General features: G+C 41.3%; 1 protein-coding gene across 2 annotated transcripts in view; it reads left to right on the top strand.

Annotated features, from left to right (window-relative positions):
- Positions 1–293: 293 nt before the first annotated feature.
- The window catches only part of stard13a (StAR-related lipid transfer (START) domain containing 13a), a 48,620-nt gene continuing 26,500 nt past the window's right edge, over positions 294–22,413 (top strand). The window contains exons 1-4 of one of the 2 annotated variants that reach the window (XM_018691185.2): positions 294–1,303; positions 4,649–4,783; positions 7,737–7,916; positions 11,174–11,204. In XM_018691185.2, coding sequence (XP_018546701.1) covers positions 395–1,303; positions 4,649–4,783; positions 7,737–7,916; positions 11,174–11,204 — 1,255 coding nt within the window. In that variant the 5' untranslated portion in view covers positions 294–394. Of the gene's footprint in view, positions 1,304–4,648; positions 4,784–7,123; positions 7,290–7,736; positions 7,917–11,173; positions 11,205–22,413 lie in introns of those variants that run through there. The other variant, XM_018691188.2, reaches the window with a different exon arrangement.

Here is a 22,413-nt window from a genome sequence, read left to right as displayed (position 1 = left end):
GCCCAAAGGTTTTTAGAGATGAAAGTGATTGATAAGCCATGATTGAATGGACAGATAAATTTGTCTAAGCAGCAATTTTACACATTACATTTTAATCCAGACATATACATCCATCTAGAGAAAGAAATTACTCTGGATTATTACAGAGTAGTAATAATACATATTCTTTAGCATGCATGTGTGAGCATGAATCAATTTGCCCAAATTTACATTTCGTCTTTTTCTCTTTCTCTCTCCAGCTCATGCATCAAAGGAATGTTATGGGGAATCCACATGTGGAAGTGCAAATTACCATCCACTCTTAGCTTCATTTTAGCAGCTTTACCTGATCTGTCAGTTTATTGGTCCCTGTTTGAATGAGGCAACACTGTGTTCACCAGAAAAGAACTTACAGATGAGGGCTGGTTTCCTAGTAATGTATGAAGGTCCAGTGGCTGCATTCCATGTTCAGCAGGAGCCTCACAGGCATATTTACCCTCAGGCTGTGGGTGTCCCGCTGGATGACCTGCAAGGTCAAGTTCCCCTCTTGACTCAAAGCTCCAACAACCAACTAAGAGCCATGTCTGAACCTGTTCCTCTGCTGAGTTGTGCTCCAGATCCTGTGGCCAGTCAAGCTCAAAGTTGGAAAGAGCTGAAAATGGACAACACCCCCTCTTGTGATAAGATTAAACCTGACTTAAAACAGAATGGACACTGTGGAAGCAGTTCAGACATGGCCCCTGGAACAGGTCTGGACATGAAGGTGTCAGACCTGGACTGCAGAGCTGCTGTTCACAGAAATTCTCAGATGGAGGCACACTGTGGAGCCACCTTACCTCAGCAACAAGAGGAAAGCCCCACAGAGACCTCCTGTCCTGCTGAGTTACTTTCTGCCTTTGCACCAGCCCTGGATAAATGTAGCTGTAAACATCTGCCGCCATCTCTGACCGCATCAGAGGACTGTTCATCAGATCTGCTCAGAATAGTAAAGCACCACCCGAGCGCCATTGTGTTCTGCGACAACACCAACAACCAGGTGACTTTCGCCAGTGGGAGCTCTGATGGCGAGGGGGAGTCCTCCTCATCCAACACTGAGGAAGGAGAGGGTGACGATGATGAGGATGACGAATTTCCTGAGACATTACAATATAAGGAATTCCTGGTCAGTCGTCACCGCAGAAACTTGAGCAGGAACAGGAAGTGCTTGAGGAAGAGACAGGATGCCCAGCCTAACAGCACTGCATCTGGCTGGCAAAAACCCACCAACAAGGGCAAACCCGAGTTCACAGGTAGCCAGGAGGCAGAGGAGAACAATGGAAAACAGGTAAGAAAAACAGGACAGGAGTAGTGTGATAACAAAGAGAAAAACTTTTTCTTATTCACTGTGTCGAGTTGCCAGAGAAAGCAACACAGCAACTGCACACCTGTGTTGCATCTCACAACACACAGGCCTTTTCACAGCCAGACATTTGTCCTGTCACAAAAGGAAAAGTACAAATTTTAAAATAACAATTCAAGTTCCCCAGTAAGCCATGACAGTGAGCCAGCATGCACAGTATTATTAATTTTATTGCTTACACCTGTGCTCGTCCTGCTGCCACATGCCAAAAATTTAAGTGAAAAAAGTCTTTTGTGAAACCTACTGGCACCACTAGAGGGCAGCAATGTCAAAGTGTTTATTTAACGTGAGTTCGCTGTGAATTTTATTTTCAACTGAGGGTCCAGTGTGTCTTCCAAAGATTTTAAATGTGAACTCTTTTGAATTTATAAGTTTTTCAGTACAACAAGGAACACTATCATTGGTTGCGTTCATGTTCTATGTTCTGTGTACTGGACAGTGAGTTGCTGTGTGCTGGCCCAGTCCTGTAGTCAGGCCAGGTGGAGGATAGCAGAGGGTTTCCACACATGGGATCACAGCTGTTAAAATGTATTTACCTGACTCAACATGATATTTTTCCTTTTTTTGTCTATGGTCAGAGAAAGATTCAGAAATGGAAACGTGGTTGCGTTGCTCCTGGATCTGGCTGGCCATCTTTGTTATTTATCCTCTTCACCATGCATGTCTCTACTATTACCTGTAAATACAGTGAAAAACTAGAAAAAATAATCTGAACAAAACATGGCTTATTGGGCAAATGTATTTGCAGGAGATGTAATCTACCATTCTGATACCCTACTATACATATTATGCTGCTAAACATAAAGGGTTCACTATCATTTGAATTCTTTTGTTTATGAGTTTTGGAGGTGAAAGAGAAAACAGTGTGTTTATAAGGAGAACCTGAATAAAAAATGAATATTTTGGCAGGTATACCCTGAATCATAAATTCCTCTCATTTTTCCCTCCTGGTCCACCCTGGCATCTCCATCTCCCAGCGGGCATCCTTTAGTGTGAGCTCACCCCCAACTGTGTTCTCACACCTGTCAGAGCAGCCCTCAGTCTCTGGCACGTTCTCATAACGGTCCTCTGGCACGCTGCATACTGTTCTCCCCTCTTGGCCTGATATGAAAGGATTTGTTCTCCCCGCAACCCCTTTTGTGATGTAGTTCTCAGAGTTTGACCAAGTAGCTTTTAAAGTCACTTATTGACAGGCTTAGGCCAGTGCTCATTGTGCTTCAACATTCTTGGAATATCTTGGCTCGGGCAGTTTCGTCACACTCCTCGATGTGGGCAACAACTTGGCCAAATGAAATAATTTGAGGAATTTAGAGTAAAGAGCGAGTTATTAAAGTGCATTTAAAGTGAAGAGGCTTACAACTGTAGCTTTAACACTTGAGTCCCATCTCTTGTTATGTCCCAATTCTGTAGGTTTCCTGACTCTTAATGTTATCCCATGTGACAAAAAGTGCAACTATCCATCTTTATGAATTACTAATGTCCTGTGGTATCTTTAGCAGGAGTGCCCCACATGCTTCTGTATTTCTAAAATCATCTGAATTAGTTTGCAAGTGAAGCTACTGCTGCTTCTTTTGACACAATTTCAAATGTCTATTATATAGTTTACAACTTCGTAACAGACAGCACCACTGGAGATTTCCTGCTTCAATTCCAGCTGATTGTGGTGTTTGTGGTTCTGGAAGCAGATAACACGGTTAACTCTAAATGATAAAACTGAATATTGAATCGAGCTGGTTAAATCCTACTTCAGGCTTGGGTTATGATTAGTTGTTTGTCCGTTTCAGTTCTTACCCAGTCTTGGCCCCCACTGGACCAGGTCTTAAACATTTAGGTGTATCAGATAGAAAGCTGGAGAACTGAAAATATATAGTTAGTTATTTCACCCAAATTTAGCTGAACAAAAAACACTCTGTGGTAATTTTTACACAATACAATTTTACGTTACTTCTTCTCAGTAGAACAAGTTGTCAATGTAATTATTTAGTTTCACCTCAGAGCAGCAGAGCACACTAATAGACTAAGGATACACTCCTTTAGCTATTCATACTGAGATGTATCACGACAATAGCTGCCCCTGCCTGTCCAAGACAGGTCAGACAAATAATGAAATGGTCTTGTAGCAAAGATACAGTGATGAATTAAGAGCTCTTTCCTCTGTAAATACTTTAGACAGAAGCCTATTAACATTTCATGAACTTTGAGAGCACTGTGCTGTGAAAAGTGAGTGTGTGCAAATGTGTGTCTGTGTGCATTTGTGTTCACATTAGCACATCTACGTGCCACTCCGTGTCTATGCGTGTGTTCACGTTTGGAGTCACTTGTACCACTGAAAAAGCCTCCACTCCCCATGTTCTCCCCTCACCCCAGCTCTGTCCCCCATAGTGAGGGTAAAAATAGCACCCTGGTGCACATAGACAGCCTTCTGTGTTCCTGTGTGTAGGAATCTGGAGATGTGGGGGCTGTAACACACAGGAAATGGCTTTACTGCCAAAGCTGCTACTGCAGATATTTTTTAAACTGGTCAACATGATGGGGTTTGGGAATAGGAGTGGGCAGAAGGGTGTGTTTGTGTGTGTGTGAGTGGGTTGGATGGGTGGGGGGTGGGGGGGTGAGGGCATGCTTGTGTGTTTGCATGTATGTGTGTGAGTGAGGGGGCTGTTTTTGGACTTCAGGCTCCTCAAAGGGGCCCTATGTGCTGCTATCAGCCTCTGGGACTCTGGGATTGGCAGCAGAGCCCAGAAAACAAAGCAGTTTGTTCATTTCCTGGAAGGCCAGTGAACAAGTGTCTCAGTCAGAGTCCACAACCAATGGGTGTAGAGGGAAAGAGAGGGAAAGCGAGGGCTTAGGTATGTGCATAAGTATGACATGGACAGATACAACATATTTACATGACATGCACTGCTGTACATTGCTGTTTTTAAATGTAAGAAAAGACATCTTATTCCTCACTAGCAGCTATATCTGTATATTTTTTCTTTCTTCCGTTGTCCGTGCTTAACAATAATCTCATTGAGAGCGTGTCACCTCCACAGTGTAGGGTACACTGTGTACCCCTGTGCAGGCTATAAAAGCACAGTGTTCATCTACAAGGAGCCTGGAGGCGATGAAGGGTGGAGAAGGTGGATGAGGAAGAGGAGTGTGTGTGGAGTTAGGTTCGGCAGATTTCTCTGAGACCAGCATACATGAAAGGCCTCAGTGCAAGGTTAACCCCCAGAGTCTGCCCTTGAGCCATATTTACCTACGTGTATGTCTTTTGACTCATATGTTCAGGCTGCTGCGTGTCACTCCATGACCCAGCTGATGAACAAATTGGAGCAGCTCAGTGAGGGGATCCACAAAGTCCAGAGCCCTAATTCCTCCCACCCAGACGAGACCAGTGATGAGCAGGAGCAGCAGAACGCCATGGTAAGTCGAGCACAGTTAAATAAAGTCAAGTACTTGTTTTTGCCAGTGACAGGCTTGGATTGTTGTCTGACATTATGGAAAGGATTCCTACAGAGAAAGAGCTTTTCCTTCTTGTTTAACCGGAAACATCACCACATATTGCTACCAGACTCCACCAACAAAAAATTTCTCATAAACCTCATAACGGCAGCTTCTGGCCTTTATGTGCTAGTTTTTGTTATTGTGAGACTTTCAGTGGTGGAAGAAGTATTCAGGTCCTTTACATAAGTAAAAGTACCACACAATAACTACCACCACCAGAGTGCCATTATGTTCAGTAATATATTGTTTACTTTTTAAACAAAGTCCACAACTTTAGCAATACTTTGCACCATACCACTCAAGCACAATTTATTATAAAGTCATACAGCGTACCACACACATGTTGGACAGGGAGCTTACTCAGGGGAATGGGTTGCCAGGCTTGCAGTCTCTCCCACTATTTAATATGGGGTAGATTAATTAAGAAGAATAGTTTGGATGGTTTCCAGGCCTGTTGTCTTTCTGCCATTAAAGCCTTTCATAAATCGGGTAGTTTCTCATTCGTCTGGCATCCATCTGGAAACTGCATTTATCCCCCCAGAAACCACAGAGAATAAATGCTGAGCTTATTCCAGCATATTGTTATTTTAAAGGTGTATTTAATGTAATTTCTGGAGGAGGAACAGTCTGTAGATGGCTGCTGTGCTGAGCTCCTCTGTTCTCATCTCGCAGAGCATTCCAGCTGCCTCATTATGCTTACCAAGTGTAAATCTGGTAACCTCAAATAGCTCTTAAACCAACAGTACAGAAGTTTAGGAATTCTTATAAAAAGGCTGTATTTAATCAGACTAATCTTAATCAAACTGTCTGGAAAGCCAGGAAAAACAGCCGTAAAACAGACACGTTCAGCTTTGTGTATCACATTCTCTGGCAAGTATTTTGATGTAATACCTAAGTAAATTTTATTTGCAGTGCGGATTGATTTTATTTTATTTTTTTGCAGTGACCCGTCAAGGTAAAATACGCAATACAACACAATATGATGATCAATAAAAAGAAAAATCAATAAAAATGTTTAGTGGAGAAGAAGAGGAGGAGCAGAGAGAGAACATTTATCCCAGAAATGTCAAATATTTATAGGGTAATAAAGATTAAATGACCTCAGCCCAGAACAGTAATGCATGTTTTCTTCTTGGCAGTAGAAGTCATTCAGGGGTGAGTAAAGGGGCTGAGGGATAAGGAATTAAAATGTGTTTGAATTTAAAAAAGGAACTTGGTAGTGAAATACTAGAGATTCGTCTTAAATGCCCTCAAGATATTCTACCACAGAGTATCATTAGCTTAACTCAATAACTGTCCTCACTCCAAACAATAGTCTCTGCTTATCTTTTAATTCTTCCCTCACTCACTGTACTCAAATTAAACAATATCCTTTAACCATTGCCTCCATTATGCTAAGTATATTAAAAAAGCCAGGCAATTTGATCTATCTTAGAATTTTTAATGCATTTTTAAAATCTATGCTAACATCGTAGCTTGAGGGATGTCAGTTTTCCATATGACCGAAACATCTCTGGTAAACCTGCTAAACATCAACACCATTCTAATCATGGTAGCATGTGGCATTAGCAGTGATTTGTCTCAAAGCACCGCTGTGTCTTAGTACAGCCTCTCACTGCCACTAGAGCACGGCTGTAGATTCCTTGTCTTTTGAGATACGTGGACTTTCCACTGTGGGAATTTTCTCCATTAACTTCCCGTTAGTTAAACGAGATGGACTGGAACAGACAAAAAAGAAGGCCTCCGCATAACAACACTTCAGTTAAGAGTAACACATGTGGAAAGACAGTCACTCCATAATTAGACATTTAGATGAGAAACTCACTGAGTCACTTTGTTTTGGGGACACAGTGTCCTTGATGTTGTTATCTAACTGTGACCGCACAGTTAGCAGCAGCATCATGCCATCTCTATGATGGAAATGCTGTACAGGGTCAGAAAGGGAATTTTCTACACAGTCAAGCATTGTATGTTTTGATGAAGGGAAAATGTGTCTCTCTGTGCGTGTATTTGAGGAGTGGATTCTTGGTTGGAAAAAAGCTGTTTACAGACATTAATGCCATTCCTCCTTCACTTTCTGTTACACACACACACACACTCAGCTTTGCACACACATCCATGTTATCAGCTCAGTGTTGGACGGGAGGGGAAAGCGGGAAGAAGCACAGCACTGAAGTGGGTACAGTATCTGAGTCATGAGGTCAAGCTGGGTTGGACTTTCCAGTGTTATATACAGAGGGAGCGAGCATGGACTTAGATAAGGGGGGATTTTTCTGAATGAGAGAAGGGCAGACACATCATCAACAGTGTCTTATATCTTCAAACACTCCCCACCTGCACCAGCTCCACTAAATACAACACTGAAACCACACAGAGATACAGAGAAGCTGCTGAAGAGACAGGTGACATGACGACAGGGACTGGGGTAAGAGACTGAAAGAGACACAGCTGCACAGAGGCTTATATTAAACACACTGTAGTAGGCCTATGTGTTGAATTTTAGCATAAAAGCATTCATTTTGAGACACGGCTGAAATTAATAAAAGCAAAACAAGACAACAAAAGAGAGGAATAGACAGCAGTTTGACAGCACTGTGGTGAAAAACAGAGGGAGAGTGATGTTCTTAGAATTGTCATAGTTTCCTGCAGTGGTTTCTAATAGATATAAATCATGTAATAAAAAATTTAAATTCAAAATATATGTTCTCTTTGTGTTTTCATGACCATTGGTTAACTTCATCTGCTGATGAAGCCCAAGTATGGAATTTGTGGTGATGAGTGTTTCTTGTCAACTGCTGTTTCTGAGATCAAGAAAAAACTTTCAATCTCAAGTGACGTTAGAGTTTTGACTACTTCTTCTCTGTCTTCCCAGGGTGCTCCTGCTGTGGCCAGGACGGTGAGCAGAGCACCGAGTCAGGATCAGGGAAGCTCCAGAGCTCCAGACAAACCTGAGCCGCTGACCAGACGGCGCTCGCGACCCTTGACTCGCAGCAGGCCACTGACCCGCTCGTCCCTCTCGTCCCCTACACATCTCCACGCTCGACGGGCCAGGGTGAGCCAGACTGTCTCTTACAACATTAGTTTGCTGTGTCCTGATTTTGTTGCTCAATTACAAATGCAACTTATCTACTGCAGCTTCTCCTGTGAGAAAGCCACTGCGGCCCAGTGTTCACCTGCTGATAATATCATCAGGTTACCACTCACAAGCAGATATGATTTCTAAGACTGACCTCAGTTTGATTGACTTGCAAATTTAGTTCAAACCTGCAGTCTCCCCTGCTGTTAACTCACATCTCACTAAGTCTTAAGAAAAAGGCATTCATAGCGGTTTGGGGATAAACAACATCTAACACTTTGCAGCTGACCTGCAGACAGGAGCTTCACAGACATGTCTGATTGATATAAGCTGATCAGTTAACCGTCTGAGGAAATGTTTTGATGTCTACCAAACTCAATTTGAGCCATATGTTGGGCTCCTACCTGTTTTGTGCTGTGTAGTTGTGGTCACTGAATTGTTTTTGGAGGCAGAGCATGCTGAGATAAACCATTTGAGATTTTATTTTTACGTTGGTATAGCTCCTCTTGCTAACCATGATGATCACTCATTCCCTTTTTTTATCTTTGCACTGCCCTGTTATATTTTTTGGTATGTCTTAGACTGAGAATCTCTGCCCAAAGCTCTTTACAGGAAAGTAAATGTTTTTCTCACTTTCTCTTTGAGTATTTCTTTAAAACCCTCAGTTACTCCCTCCCTTTCTTCTGTCATCTTCTTCCCTCTCTCTGGGCTTCTGCCCAGTCTGCATGTTTCCTGCTGTTGTGTAAATAAGATGAAAGTAAAAAGGATGAGCCAGCTCTGCCTCATCCAGTACTGTGCAAGGTCACCCTTTTCTGTTTCAGCACTGCGGCACATGACAAAAACTACCAGAAATAAACCACTGCTCAACAGGTATAACAGACACATAGAGGCAGCTAAAGACCAAGAAAAGGGGGAAACATCTTTTAACAAGAATGAGTACACATTGGTACTGACCTTGGAAGTAGTAATCTGATTAACCAATCCCAATTTAAGCTTCACTTACTATCAGCTCTTGGAGCTTTAAACTTATGGTCTTCATCAGCAGATGGAGTTTACTCACTTGTCATGGATATGGATCTGTTGGCACTTTTAAGACTTCTCGTCCATGTCGTCTGTAAATGTAAATGTGAAAGTTAATTTTTGGTCTCCGAAATAGCAGTTTGATAAAACATGTTGATGTGTGTTACATCAGCAGCATTTAACTGTATACTGTAATTTTAGCTTCATTAAAACTGCATGTCATGTACCAAAGAAATCTAAAAACCTTACTTTTCCACCACATGTGTCCCAGGTTTACTTGGATATCTGCACTTTTCATCCTCAAAAGAGAGAAAAAAAGAAATTTGACTTGGTTTTGATCTGCAAATCACCAATCACCATGTTCAGTGGATTTGACATTTGGTGACTGTGAAGGGAAAGCTGTGGAAATCAGCTTTCAGTGCAGTTTCAGGCTCATTGTTCTGTTTCCACAAGAGATAGCAGGCATCTGCAGAATATAGCAGAACATGCCTTTGGTCCTTGTGGTTCAGAAGTGTCAGAATTATTACTTGTGTGTGTGTGGATGTCTGTGTGAGAGTGTGTGAGAGGTAGGTAGAGAAAGCAGCAGGGGCCGTGGGATCAGACTGATGCTAAGGACTTGGTTTATTTTCACCTAACCGTGACTGATAAAGTGCAGCTGTCCAAACTGGCACACACAGACACGTGCATGTGCCAAGATACGTGGAGATTTGTAGCTGATTCTCAGCCCCAAATTTAGAGCATATTTTGTATCAAAGGTTTTTGTAGAATTGCAGTAATTCATTATATATATATATACTATTTTTATTAAGCAAGAAACGGTGCACTGAATGTGTTGGGTGAATACTTGGACTGGTGATTAGGAAGGTGGTAGTTACTTTTGGACAGTTAAGATGAAGCCATCAAATCTGCACAAGATTAGAAACTGTTTGCTGAGCCTCTGGACCACTGTTTTTCACACTCAGTCATCACCTTTAGCCAATATTAGCTGAAACCAGCTGACTAACTCAACTAATGCTGCTGATAACTATCCATAGATCGTTTTCTGGTTAAATATTTAAACTGAATGAAAAATTAATGAGAGTAAGATATTTAGTCATTTCCTCTAATTTAATAATAAATGACTCAAAATTATCAATGGAAGTTTCAAAATTGTGAAACAAAATATAAATCACTGCTTTCATGTTATATTGAGCTTGAGTACGGGTCTGTCATGAGATGACAGGTGATTGTCTGTTTAGTAATTTACAGTGTGCATTGTGACCTCAGGGTTGAGGAAAACCCATAAGAGTCATACAGAGTTTCCTGTGCAATCGCAAAAACTGCAGGTGGATTGTTTGGTAAATCCCAGCTCCTTCGTAGGGATGTGGGATTTTCCTGTGACAGTGGCAGCATTCATGATATGGGATAATGTTTCATACACTGGTTAGGAAATTAATCTGGGCCAATTCCTGTGCGTTCAGGGACTTTTTAAGTGTATGTTTGTAATGGACTCCTCGTGATCAGAGTCTAAGCTTCAATTTCCTGTGTTAATATTTTAGCTACTGTCATTTTAAGTCATCTGTTATTCGGTGGATTTTTACTGCTACTGTTCTTAACCTTATTGTCCTCCTTTTCTTCTATCCTTATTTTTTTACATCACAGTACCATCATCTGTTTTAATTGCCTTTTCTGGTATGTCCTTTTTTTCTCCTTCTCTTCTTTCCTGGTGAGTTCACAGACTCTCCAGAGAAGACAGACAGACACACACACACACATAATATCCTTTCCAATCTCCCCTAATTTAATTACATCATTTATTATGATTTACATTGCTTTTCCTGAATGAGCCTCAGTCTCATTCATCAAGCGGATGTCACCCAGTTAAACAACATATTCTTCATGTGTATTTTTTTCTGTTGATTCCAATAAATCTGGTTAATATTCAAACAAATAAGCCATTAGAGCCTGATAGGTTGTCATATGATCGTGCGGCATAAACACTCAGGAAATCTGTTTCTGTTGGTCGAACCAGATTTAGAATTTGGGTCATTTTCCCAGTATAGCTGTGAATCAGGGAAACTGAGTCATTGCCTCTGGCTGATATTCAGTTTACATTCCCCAAAGCTTGAGTGCGGTCATGTTCATGTGAAGTGTTTGTATATTTTGTTGCTTTTGTTTTGGTACTCATTGTGTATTTATTTCTTCTTCTTCTCTCTCTTTTTTTTTTATCTCAGGCTGCTGCAAGAATCACCAGTGGATCAGCAGGTACGATAGCCTTTTAAGTGAAAGTGTGTGTGTGCTCGTGACTGTGTGTGTATTTGGGTGTTGGGGGGGGGTGCTTGTGTTCATTCAGTATCCTTTCTGTTGGATTGTTTGCATTCCCGCTTTGGGATAAAACCAGACTTCTGGGAATGTCTCCCACAGGATTCCTAGCCTGTATGTCAAACCTCAACCACCCAGAAGTAATGATATACAGTTTCTACTATAACACACACACACACACACACACACACGCACACAGCTTTGCCTGTACACATACACAACCTGCATATTCAGCTGCATAAACACAGATATTTGGGGCGAAAACACGCACAAACACTTTGTGCTTTGAGGTTATGATTTGCTGGAATTTGTTGTGTGATAATATACGGAAGCTTATCTTCTCCTTCACCCAGAACAGAAACAAAGGTTTTCTGATTTGACATACTGTGTTAAAAGGAACATCAATATAATTTTTCCCCTTGGTCTTACTTTTCTGACTTTTCTTTTTCCCTTCTGGGACTCAAGTTCCCAGAGACTGTGATCCAAGAGTCTGAGAGGATGATTAATGAGTCCAACTCTGACCCCTGTCCATATCTCTTATCCTCACAGTGTGTCCCTTTTGATTGACATGCACAGGCGTTATGGCGACTGTAGTTAAGTGCAGCCCTGGGGAGATGTCTTGGCGACAGGGTTGCGTTCACTGCGCTGCGGGATTGTTTATTTTTGCATGTTTTGTCTGTATGTGTGTGTGAGCTTGCATATCCGTGTTGCATGTCGTAATATTTGGGGTGTCTCCAGTGTTGCACCACCATCAGCAAAGGTCATATTACTGTCTGTGAGAGTCCACGGAGGAGAGGTGCAGCGGGGGTAATGAGGCCCCAGAGAACCGCAGGGAGGTCAGAGGTGATGCCATTACTGACATACGATGGGAGTGAGGGTGTGTGCATTTGCACACAAGAGTAAGAAACACTTCATCCAATCACAACAGCAATGACGGAGGAGTGGAGATTAGTTTCATTGTTTGGGCTTTCATGCTTCAGGTTTGTTTTCTCACTTGAGTTTGTTTATTTTCTCCTCTGATATGAGGAAACACTTTGGCTGTTTGACAGAAATCTTGTCTAATCAATCAGTGTTTGTCGGCCTGTGTGGTCTGTGTCTCTGCTGCAAAGCGACAGGATATGATATGCACATATCTCTGCTCACATAGTTGACATTCACTCTGCTCTCTGCCAGATAAACAGGGAATTCCTCCTTAGAACCTCTGGTGTTGATACCTTTCCTAATAATCCTCAGCTCATGTCTTTGATGTGTTTCTTTGCGTGTGCCCTTTTTTTTCTTTTCTTGAATGTCTGTGGGTGTGAAAGTGAATGCATGCCAAGACGGTATTTGGTTTAAATCAAATCTGCCCTCAAGCCACTGAGCAAAATGTTTTAATCCCTGCAAAGATGAAAGGATTTATTTTCAATACATTTTTTTTCTCTGGGGAATTAATATGTAATAACTGAGGAGTATTTTTGTATAGATGCTGAAGCGCTTTGCTTGATCTCAAGTTTGTTTGCATTTCAATGATCTCTTAATCTCTGAGGTTACCTCCACGGTGCCCATGGTATCTTACCTCAGCTCCACTGCACACTGCACAAAAGGGATTATGACTATTTAGTTTGCCTGCTTGATTTGGCTTTCAAATATCTGGTCTCCTCAACAGAAAGTGGCTAATAAGGTCTTTGTTCAGTCCTCATTTAAACTTCAAATATGTTTAGAAGTTCTACTTAACCCCTCCCAGTATTTAGTATATGCTTCCTTCCTGAATTTTACATGTAAGAGAACCAGAAATAAGATGCTGTCAACAAAGACTCGCCTGAAATAGCCTGTAACCACATGCAAGGCCACACTGCAAGCAATGACTAAATGTTTTCATACAGTAAATCGTAACTTTAGTTTTCAGTTGTCAGCAGAGCCAGTGTTGCCTCTGCAGCAGAGGGAGGCATTGTTTAGATTTAGCAGCATCTTCAAGAGATTTTGCTTTAACATGTGGCCTGCCAAATTTTACAACACCACGCACACACACATCTTTATAGGGAACGGGGACAGTGACGCATTTAACCAGTGAAGACAGAGCTCATAACAGCTTAAAATGACGACACAATTTCAAAGGATTTTAGTCTTTTATCTAGTGACTTTTAACTCAACTTAAACTTTATCAGCAGTGATAATTGAATACTGTTAATATTATGTTTTGAATTAATCTGACAGCAGCCATTCACAGTGCTCAAGCAGGATGGTAAGGTATAGTGGCAGTGAAACATTTGTACTATAAAAGGCTCCAAATCAGTTGATGTGCTCCAGCCTTTTCCCCATTTAAAATAACACAAATGTTGTCTTTTTGCTGTGTACAGTATATACAATATACTGTATGCATTTTCTTATGTAGATGAAACTTTGCTACATTTCGTTATTGGGCATTAGAATCCAGCAAAATGAATGTAGTTTTAATCCAGCTGTTCATTCCAGCTCTACGTGTTTTCAGACGAGCTGGATGAGTGCACTGCAGTGCTGCTGCTCTGGTAAAAATTACCACTCAAAGATATTTTAGATGTGTGCTGCTATTTTAGAGCTGCTGGTAAGCTAAAGATGACCTGAGCCTGAACCAAACTCATACTGACACACATTCTCTACAATTTCACTGAAGTCCAGGATTAGAAGAAGATATATAATCCGTCAGACTTTACACATTATTGGAAAGTGCTCAGGGAGGCTGTGGATAATCTTGACCTATGGCTCATGAATCCTTTTAGTGCGTCCCTTGCATGTCTGTAATATGTTTTTAATATGTCTGACTGGAGGGATTCAGCTGATGTATGGCTTCGGCCGACACAGATTTTCTAAGAGGCAGTTTCGTGCTGACATTTTACCCAAATGTTTTTCTCTCGTTTGAGTTGTTGGCAAAGTCACACACCACCTCAACATTTTCTTTTAACTTGTGCTGGAATTGTGAATTTTTCAGTCTGTCCATATGAGACTATTAATGCTCTGTTTGTGTGTATACTGTACATGTGTGTGTGAGTGTGGAAAAACTTCTAGTACTGCCAGTGTGTGTGATGCACACACAGAAAAGCAGTGCACTCAGCAATTAACCAGCGATAAGTCTTTATAACTTAATGATGGTGACTTGTTGGTGTTAACATGTGTGTGTCTGTTAGAAGCTGTGATGTGTAGACCCACCCAAGGTGGGCTTGTGACGCTTGGAGGTCCCTTATTAACTCAGTATTTAGTAAGTCAGCGTGTGTGTGTGTGTGTGTGTGTGTGTGTGGTAAATATTGCAGCAGTGAGCAGCAGTGCTTTAACAAGTCTGGAAGTGGATTTGGCTGTGGTCCCGGGCTCTCCCTCTGTTTCTTCCTTCACCTCTCCCTTTTCATTTTCCCTCTGTCTTTCTGCCCTCTGCTGTCTCTTCTGACCACTCAAACTGTAACTCAATCCAGCACAATGATTTTTCTTTCCATGTCTATTTTCCACCTTGACTTGTTTTACTGTAACTGTTTGCTGTTTTCCAGACTGCCTGATACTCAGTCTCCCTAAACCTCACTATGAATTCTTTGTGTTGCACCCATTGCCTTTTTCCTACATATTTAAAGAATGCACATCCAACGCAATGCAAATGCATTAATACACAAATAAACACACACATTTACTGTTAAAACTTTGATTCTACAGCAAAATCCCAAACTGTTATCTCAATTTGGTAGCAATAAAAAGAGATTAACATGGCAAAACGTGGAATACAGCATTGATACATTTTCATATATCTGCTTGTTTCTATCCTTATTTTGAATTTGCACATAAAGAAGCTGGCTATCAATGTCAGAAATGTTAAGAATTAACTTACAATCAGTTTGATATGTTATCAACGTTGTAATCAGATAAACAGGCAACATACAGACACACATCATCTGAGTCAGGTGACAATTCTCTGGGTTTGTCACATTCGCATACACCAAGTTGTTTGATCCATTATTTGTATGAAAATATCAATTATAGCAGCTTTAAATGTTTTTCTTACAATAATGGGAACATTTAGCCTCCCTTACACTACGCAGCACCTGCACAGTAAAGAAGATGACCGTTTACATACAAGGTAAACATTCATCTCTGAGTCTGTAGCATAACATTAACCAAAGCAGTGAAGCAAAGCGAAAAGATGCTGTGAGTGGAGCTCCACTTTGTTACCATAACGACTCTTCAATCTTAATGTTTCACTATAATTATACACTCATGATGTTTGTGAGAATGGGTGCCATGTTCAGTTAATCAGTATATGAGAACATTATAATGATAGTTTGATTGCAGCAAAAATACCATTATGTTTGGCAGCTGTTAAACACCACTAATGTGTTCATGAGACTCTCCTACTTGTGTGTGCGTGTGTTGGCATGTGTGTTTCACGACACATGCATGAGTGCATATTTGTGTGCACACGTGTGTTTGTGTGTGGTCCCGCAACCCTATACTAGCAAAGAGAAGAGGCTTGAGGAAGGAAGTTTGTCTTTGAGGATTTTCCTGCTAAAATGCTTATTTTAACAATGAAAAACCTCACTATATGTATGTCACTGCTAAGTGCCTTTAAAATGAGAAACTCAGCAACAAGACCTCCTATCAGCCTGTGATCTGCACTCCCGTGACCTGTGGAGTTTCCTCCTTGTCCATTAACTATTGTTATCCCTCCCGGTCCTGCCCCAGGTCCTGCTTACTTCCATACCACAGTCTGCACCCTGTAGCCCTCTGCACTCCACTTTCAAAACCCCCACTTCTGTCTCCAAATACAAGGTCTACCCTTCCCCATTCAGGCCCGTACTTTATACCTCAGGCTGTGTCTGCTTTCCATATCCCAGCCCTGCTTTCCTCTATTTCCCATCTATATCATCTCTCCTCTTTGGTCCTTAGGCTGAGACCTTTGCTTTGTGTCCTCTGGCCTCAGACGGACCACAGTGATAGCCATCTCCTGCTGTAGGTGATCCAGTCTCCTGAACAGGAGGTGGACGATGTCTGTTATCTTCACGGGCTGGACAAGGAAAGTTGTTGTTGTTATTGGAGAGAGTGGGGGACAGACACTCCGAATTAGCTCCTGACCCACTTTCCTTCTGGCCCATTTTGCTTAAGGAAATGACAAGAGCAGCATTCCTCGACAGCTTGTGCAGAAATATTGACAGAGACGTTGATACTGTTGATTCAGGCCCACGTGAACAGATGGGTACAATCTTGGCTCTCCACGCTCTCTCTTCATTTTAGGCCCCTTTGTGATGACACATAAGAAGCCTATAGATCCTAAAATAATAAAAATCCTACCGTACTGTATTTGAGAGAAGCCTTCTGATTGAACTCAAATGTCAGGCAGGAAAATCTGATTTGTTTCCACTCAGGCATTCTCCTTCTTCCACTGGAAAATCAAATGTGCTTTAAACGATAATGACTTCACATCTTTTATCGCTTTACTTTTTGTCTTAATTTGCGTTGACTGTTTTCTGGCCTTCAGAGACACCATTGTATGTCTTTTCTCTTTCATTTCATCTCTTTGCCTTTGCGAGAAGCACCTGCCAATCACATATGATGTATCAAACTTCAGGGTTTGTCATTTTTAATTAAAAGTTCATTTTATCTTTGCGCGATCAAGAATAACTCTCTGTGCCTTATTTTTGCTTTTATTTACCTCATTGTTCAAGTTTTTATAATTAAGTAATTATTAAGTAATTATAAATAATTAAATAATCAATTAAGTATACAGTTCTCAGTTTTCAGTTCATGTTAGGTTGCTGCAGGTAAAGAACATAATCATTAGTGAACACATAAACAGATGTTGTGATCTGAATCCTGCAGCCTCGCTTTTTGAGGAAATGAGCAACATATGGAATGTGATACACAGTAAGATGATTATGTGTGTGTGTGTGTGTGTGTGTGTGTGTGTGTGTGTGTGTGTGTGTGTGTGTGTGTGTGTGCTCTCAGGGATCACTAAAAACAGATAGTATGAGCTAGGAATTTAGGTCAAGGTCACGCAGTGCCATCTGTTCAATGGTTTCATTTAATCTGGAGGTTTTCCACCTCAAGCAGACTGGTGGTGCTCTCTGCAGGTAACAAGCTGCTGACAATTTCTTTCACAGGTTGAGAAATGCTTCTGGATTCTTACGTGGATGATGATTCTCAGTCTGGATTCCTCATTTGTTTAGTTTTGATTGCAGCAGCACCTCAAGATTTGTGGCATACAGCATCAGTATGGAGGGGTTATGTATGTATGTGTGTTTCAGGCTCAAAAAGCAGAGTCAAGTGAGCTGAGCAGCTTGGCCTGAATGGCTGAGTGTTGCTGAAAATAGAAGTCAGAGACCAGGGAGACAGTGGCAGGGATGAAGAGGAGGAAATAAATGATAAAAGAGGAGGGGGAGGAAGAAGAAGAAGGGAGGGTACATGGTAGCTGAGCAGATGTGAATTTAAGGAATCAGTGAGGGAGGAATGGGTTGGATGAGATGCTTTTGTCAAAGTCTCATGTGACCTGTTAAATTATTGATCGGTTTGAACTCGTTAATCCAGACTCTGCATGCATATGCAGCTATTGACTTTTTACAGTAACACTATCAGTGCAGGAGAGTCTCAGTGACAGAAAACCCTGGAAACTGGGAGTTTGTTATTAAATAGAAAAGATTAAATAGTGCACAACAATTAAATGTTTTCATTTTTCATTGTGATTTAGAGATACTTAAGTTGCAGATGGTAAGTGATGTTAAAACCTTAGCAGATAAAAATATAACAGGAGTATTTGTAAAATCATCTCTAGTCACTGGAGATTGGCCAATGAAAATATGAGAGAGGGCTTTGAGCATCTCTGTGACCATCACATGCAGTTTGTGCAGTATTTTTTGACTCTGGCTCATCGTTTTGCTTATTTGACACAATTTCCTAACCTCAGATGACCTGGCGTTGGAGATGGGAAGAGGAGAGAGAAACTCGCCCTCCTCCCCCTGCTCCGCCATCTCCTCCTCCTCTCTTTTCAGCCTCTATAGAAGACAGCAGCCTCCTCCTCCAAACCAGCCCTGTCCATTTCTGTAACCGCTGCGAGATCTGATCGCTCTCCCCGTGGAGACGCCCATGCTCTGCTGTGTATTTGTTCTGAAAATCAGATCTCGGGTCTGTCCAGAACATGTCCATTGTGCTGCTTTGATTGGCTGTTTGAGCCTTGGAATGTGTTAGGTTGCTGTTTTGATTGGCTGCTGCTTCTGCGAGACAGTGTTCCTGTGGTGTTCTCTCTCTCTTTGCCTGGAGCAGAGGTTGACCTCAGGGACCAGCTTACCATCCACATATCATAGCTGTGTATCATCCCTGAGGAGAAATCAAAGTCACTGGAAGTTTTATAGTTTTCCCACAGACATGTTTAATTTTTGACCTGTGGCCTCTTTCCTTCACACTTGTTCGGTTTCTTAACTTCAGTCCACTCCATCTCTTTTAGGAGCACATATCTACCTCTGTAATGGCTGATAAGTCCAGTTAAGATTTTTAAGAGTAAAATATAATTTTAGTGTCTCTGATTAGTAGAATTAATTTGCCAGAGGTTCTCTCAGAAAAGAAATAAGAGGAGAATTTTAGAGAATTTATTCATTTTTATTTTTTTTTTTCCCAGCTGCTCCTTTCTCTTATAGGCAGAAACAGAAACAAAGACCAATCTGACACCATGCCTGGTCCTCAGTACTGCAGATTCTCTGTCTTCTCAATTGAAGATTTTGATTAACCTTGCAGTTTAACAGAGTTGTGTGAGACTTGAAATACTGACCCTGGTCTCTCTCTCTCTGGGCTTCTTGCAGTCACATATCCATTTTCCCCAATAAATTTCCCAGGGAACTATATATGAATAGGAAATGCTCAGAAGGATTTAAGAAAACACAGAAATGTCAGTGGTACTTAATCCTCGTGCTCCTCAGAGTTATGTCAGAGAGTTCTGATTATAAGCCAGTTGTGCCTGTAGTTGGCTTTGATAATGTGCTAAAATCCTTTAATCCTGCAGCCCACACACGAGAGCACAGGTCACTAGGTTATGTGTGTATGTGTATATGCAGACTGAATATATGCAGTCACTTGTACATATATACATTAGCGTTCGTGCTTCATGTTTGTGCACTTTGTGCTCTATGTTAAGTTTATGTTTCACTTTGGTGTTTACACTGTGTTATCACCTCTAACACGTGTACAACTGTCCAAACCACATCTCACAAATTCAAGAAAAGTGCACGTGCAGTCTGTCACACAGGCTATATTTCCAGGACATTTTTAAATAGAAAATTGCTCAGACATGCTCATTTTCCCTTTATGAGAACATTTCTGTTCTGTACTGTACTTATAATATTTGTTTAGTATCACATCCAACAGGTGATTTCCTTCCATCTCCAAGACATAACAGCACTCAGAAACTGCTCTAGTAACAGATGTATTAAATACATTCCTCACTATGAACACAGGCTTTCAAAACAAAATCTCATCATGACCTCCATATTTTTTGCTTAATTGAATGGACAGAGGCAGGAAAGCTCTCTGCTGTTTAGCAACAAACTGTAACAGCAACCCATTTAACATTTTTAGTATCTCTTACTCACATATTCTCTCAAATTGTGACTCTTACTACCATCCAGAATTTGATTTTGCAATTTGAAAACGTAAAGCCACTTCTGATCGAGCAGAGATTCTCAGTCTGAAACTCTTCTGCAGAGATGAAACACGATTCTTTCTAAAGGATATTCTCTCATTTGGTGTTTTGATGATTGTGGTGACGTTGGTCAAAAATCACATCACATAGATACCTAATTGGGTTGAGATTCAGTGTTGGTGAAGGCCTTAGAAAATGATTTGCATCATTTTCATACCCTGTGCACAGGAGGTGGCATCTCCTCCCTGCATCTGAGGAATATCTGAGACAACAGGGAAATGTCTGCAAATCTTTGCTCTGTCGTTTTCCTGCAGTCTGTAGGCTATATTTTATATAGGAACAGAAAGAGTTTAAATGTTAATGTAAACATTAAAGTACTGGTGAAGTCACCTGGTAGAGCACACACCACGTACCTCCTTGCTGCATGCCCCCCTCCTGCATTTCTTGTCACCTCTACTGTCACTATTGAAATGAGGCAGAAATACTTTTTTTTATAAGTACTGCATGGGTCTGGGAGATATTGCTTGCTGTCTGGGAGTGTAGGAGTGTTCATTTGCAGGAGTTTCACAGACATTTCAGGAGACCTTAGATGTTTGTAACCTGAAATAAGCACCTCGTTTGTGTCTGCCATGACTTCCTTCAGTCGGTGGTTCATCTTAGACCCACTTTAAAAGCACATACATGCTTCAATCCCACAGAGCCTTATTCTTTTTTTCTTCTCCAAGCCTAAATTCCTTTGTGAGGTTCACCGCCTCCTGTCTGCTTTTTTCAGTTCTCTGCTCAACATGATGAGCACTCTCCCACTCAAAATCTCAGCCTGCGCACCAGCATCTAGTGCCTACATCTTCTTTTGAGGGATCGTTGGCACCATTGCTCACAAATCAATGCCATGTGCCCACATATGTCGTGGTCTCAGCTTGAGATCCAAATGCACAAATCAGACTGATTCAACTGTGTCAGATTATTGCATCTGTTTTTATCCTTCAGTTTAAAAGTTGGGCTGTAAAGGAGAAGCTTACCCTTGAAGAAATATTCTGTAACATTTCACTTCAGCTGAAACAACTGCAATCATACTATTGATTAGTCGATTGACAGAAAACTAATCTTAATAATCAGATAATGATTTAAGAAATTTCTTTAAAGCAAAAATGGCAAAAATTCTCTGGCTCCAGCTGCTTACTCATGAGGATTTTTCTTTGTTGTATGTGATGCTAGGACTATTAGTTGGACAACTGAATGGTGTCACAGTGGGATCTAGGGAATTATGATTGGCATTTTTTGCTGTTTTCTTATGATTAATTGAGAAAACAATTGGCAGATTAATCAATGGTTAAAATAATCAGTTAGTTGCAGCTCTCTATTTGACATTTCTGTGTTTAATGTCTGCACACAGACCTCAAAATAACCATTAGGAGATAACCAATTCATCACAAGGTTGGTGTGCATACGTTAGCTTTAACTGTGCCTCTAATATTTAGAAAAAAATCAAAGCAGAAAAGCTGCTTTTCTCTGTGAATAGGGGCGGTGACTGTCACATTGTTCCTCATCTCCTCCCTTTCATTATTTAAATTTATTTGAGATTATTAATTGTGAAAGATGAGTCAGAACATGTCGTGTGACTTTGAAATTTGCCTCATCCTCTTTATTTGCAAATTTAACGCTCGTGAATCTCATGATGCTGCTTTATTAGAACAATCTAAACAAAAACTGGAAATTTCATCCTTTTTGTTCCATGAAGTGTGTGATTTTACATGTTTTCTCGCTTCCTCTCATCCCTCACCAGATGTTTGATATTTTGTTCATCATGTCAGTCCACTCTGCTTTTAGTCACCCATCAGCCCCCCAACTCCTTCCTTCTCTGATTCCTCCTCCACTCAGCTACTCATTGTTCAGCAATCTTTCCCCCTAAAACATTTTACCCCTCATCCCTGCTGACTGCCAGAGCCAGCCATGAATCTCACCCCTGTCTCAGCAGGAATATAAATCACGGGGTCTCTCCACAGCTACACTGTTACTGGACACCAGGCAGCAGTGGGTCAGGGCAAAGAAAGTTGGGCCGTGAACTCCAGTCTTCCCTTTCAACATGTGTGCTGTATGTTTGATGTCATATCACTCCAACCGCAGAAGTCACATTTTGGGTGAAGACTAAATTGTTCACCCTCAAGCGATTATTCATAGCCCCCATTTAATGACAGTCAACCGTACCGGTAAAGTGGTATTCAGTGTCCAGATCAGCTCAGGGTTCTGCTGACTGCTGTGAATGTCACACGTGTTTCGACAGGCTGAAATGTTGAATCAGGGCTCTGCTCAGGGATCCCATGCTGACCTAGAACTCAACACTACAAACAGGACATCCGATGGTGTCAAGCAGTCGGCAGCTGAGGAGCGTCCCGGACTGCTCTGATCACTCTGTCTGGCATTCCTGGGATGACACGGGAGTAACTCAGGATGAAATTCCCAAAACTCTGGACCTGTCAGAGACTCACAAAAAGAGACACTTCAGATGGTTGATATTCCTGCGCTTTCACTTCAAGTTGT

This window comes from Lates calcarifer, linkage group LG20, assembly GCF_001640805.2.
Source record: "Lates calcarifer isolate ASB-BC8 linkage group LG20, TLL_Latcal_v3, whole genome shotgun sequence".
In the NCBI taxonomy this organism is placed as follows: domain Eukaryota; kingdom Metazoa; phylum Chordata; class Actinopteri; family Centropomidae; genus Lates; species Lates calcarifer.
Note: the sequence above shows the minus strand (reverse complement) of the source record. Positions and strands in the feature narration are given on the sequence as shown.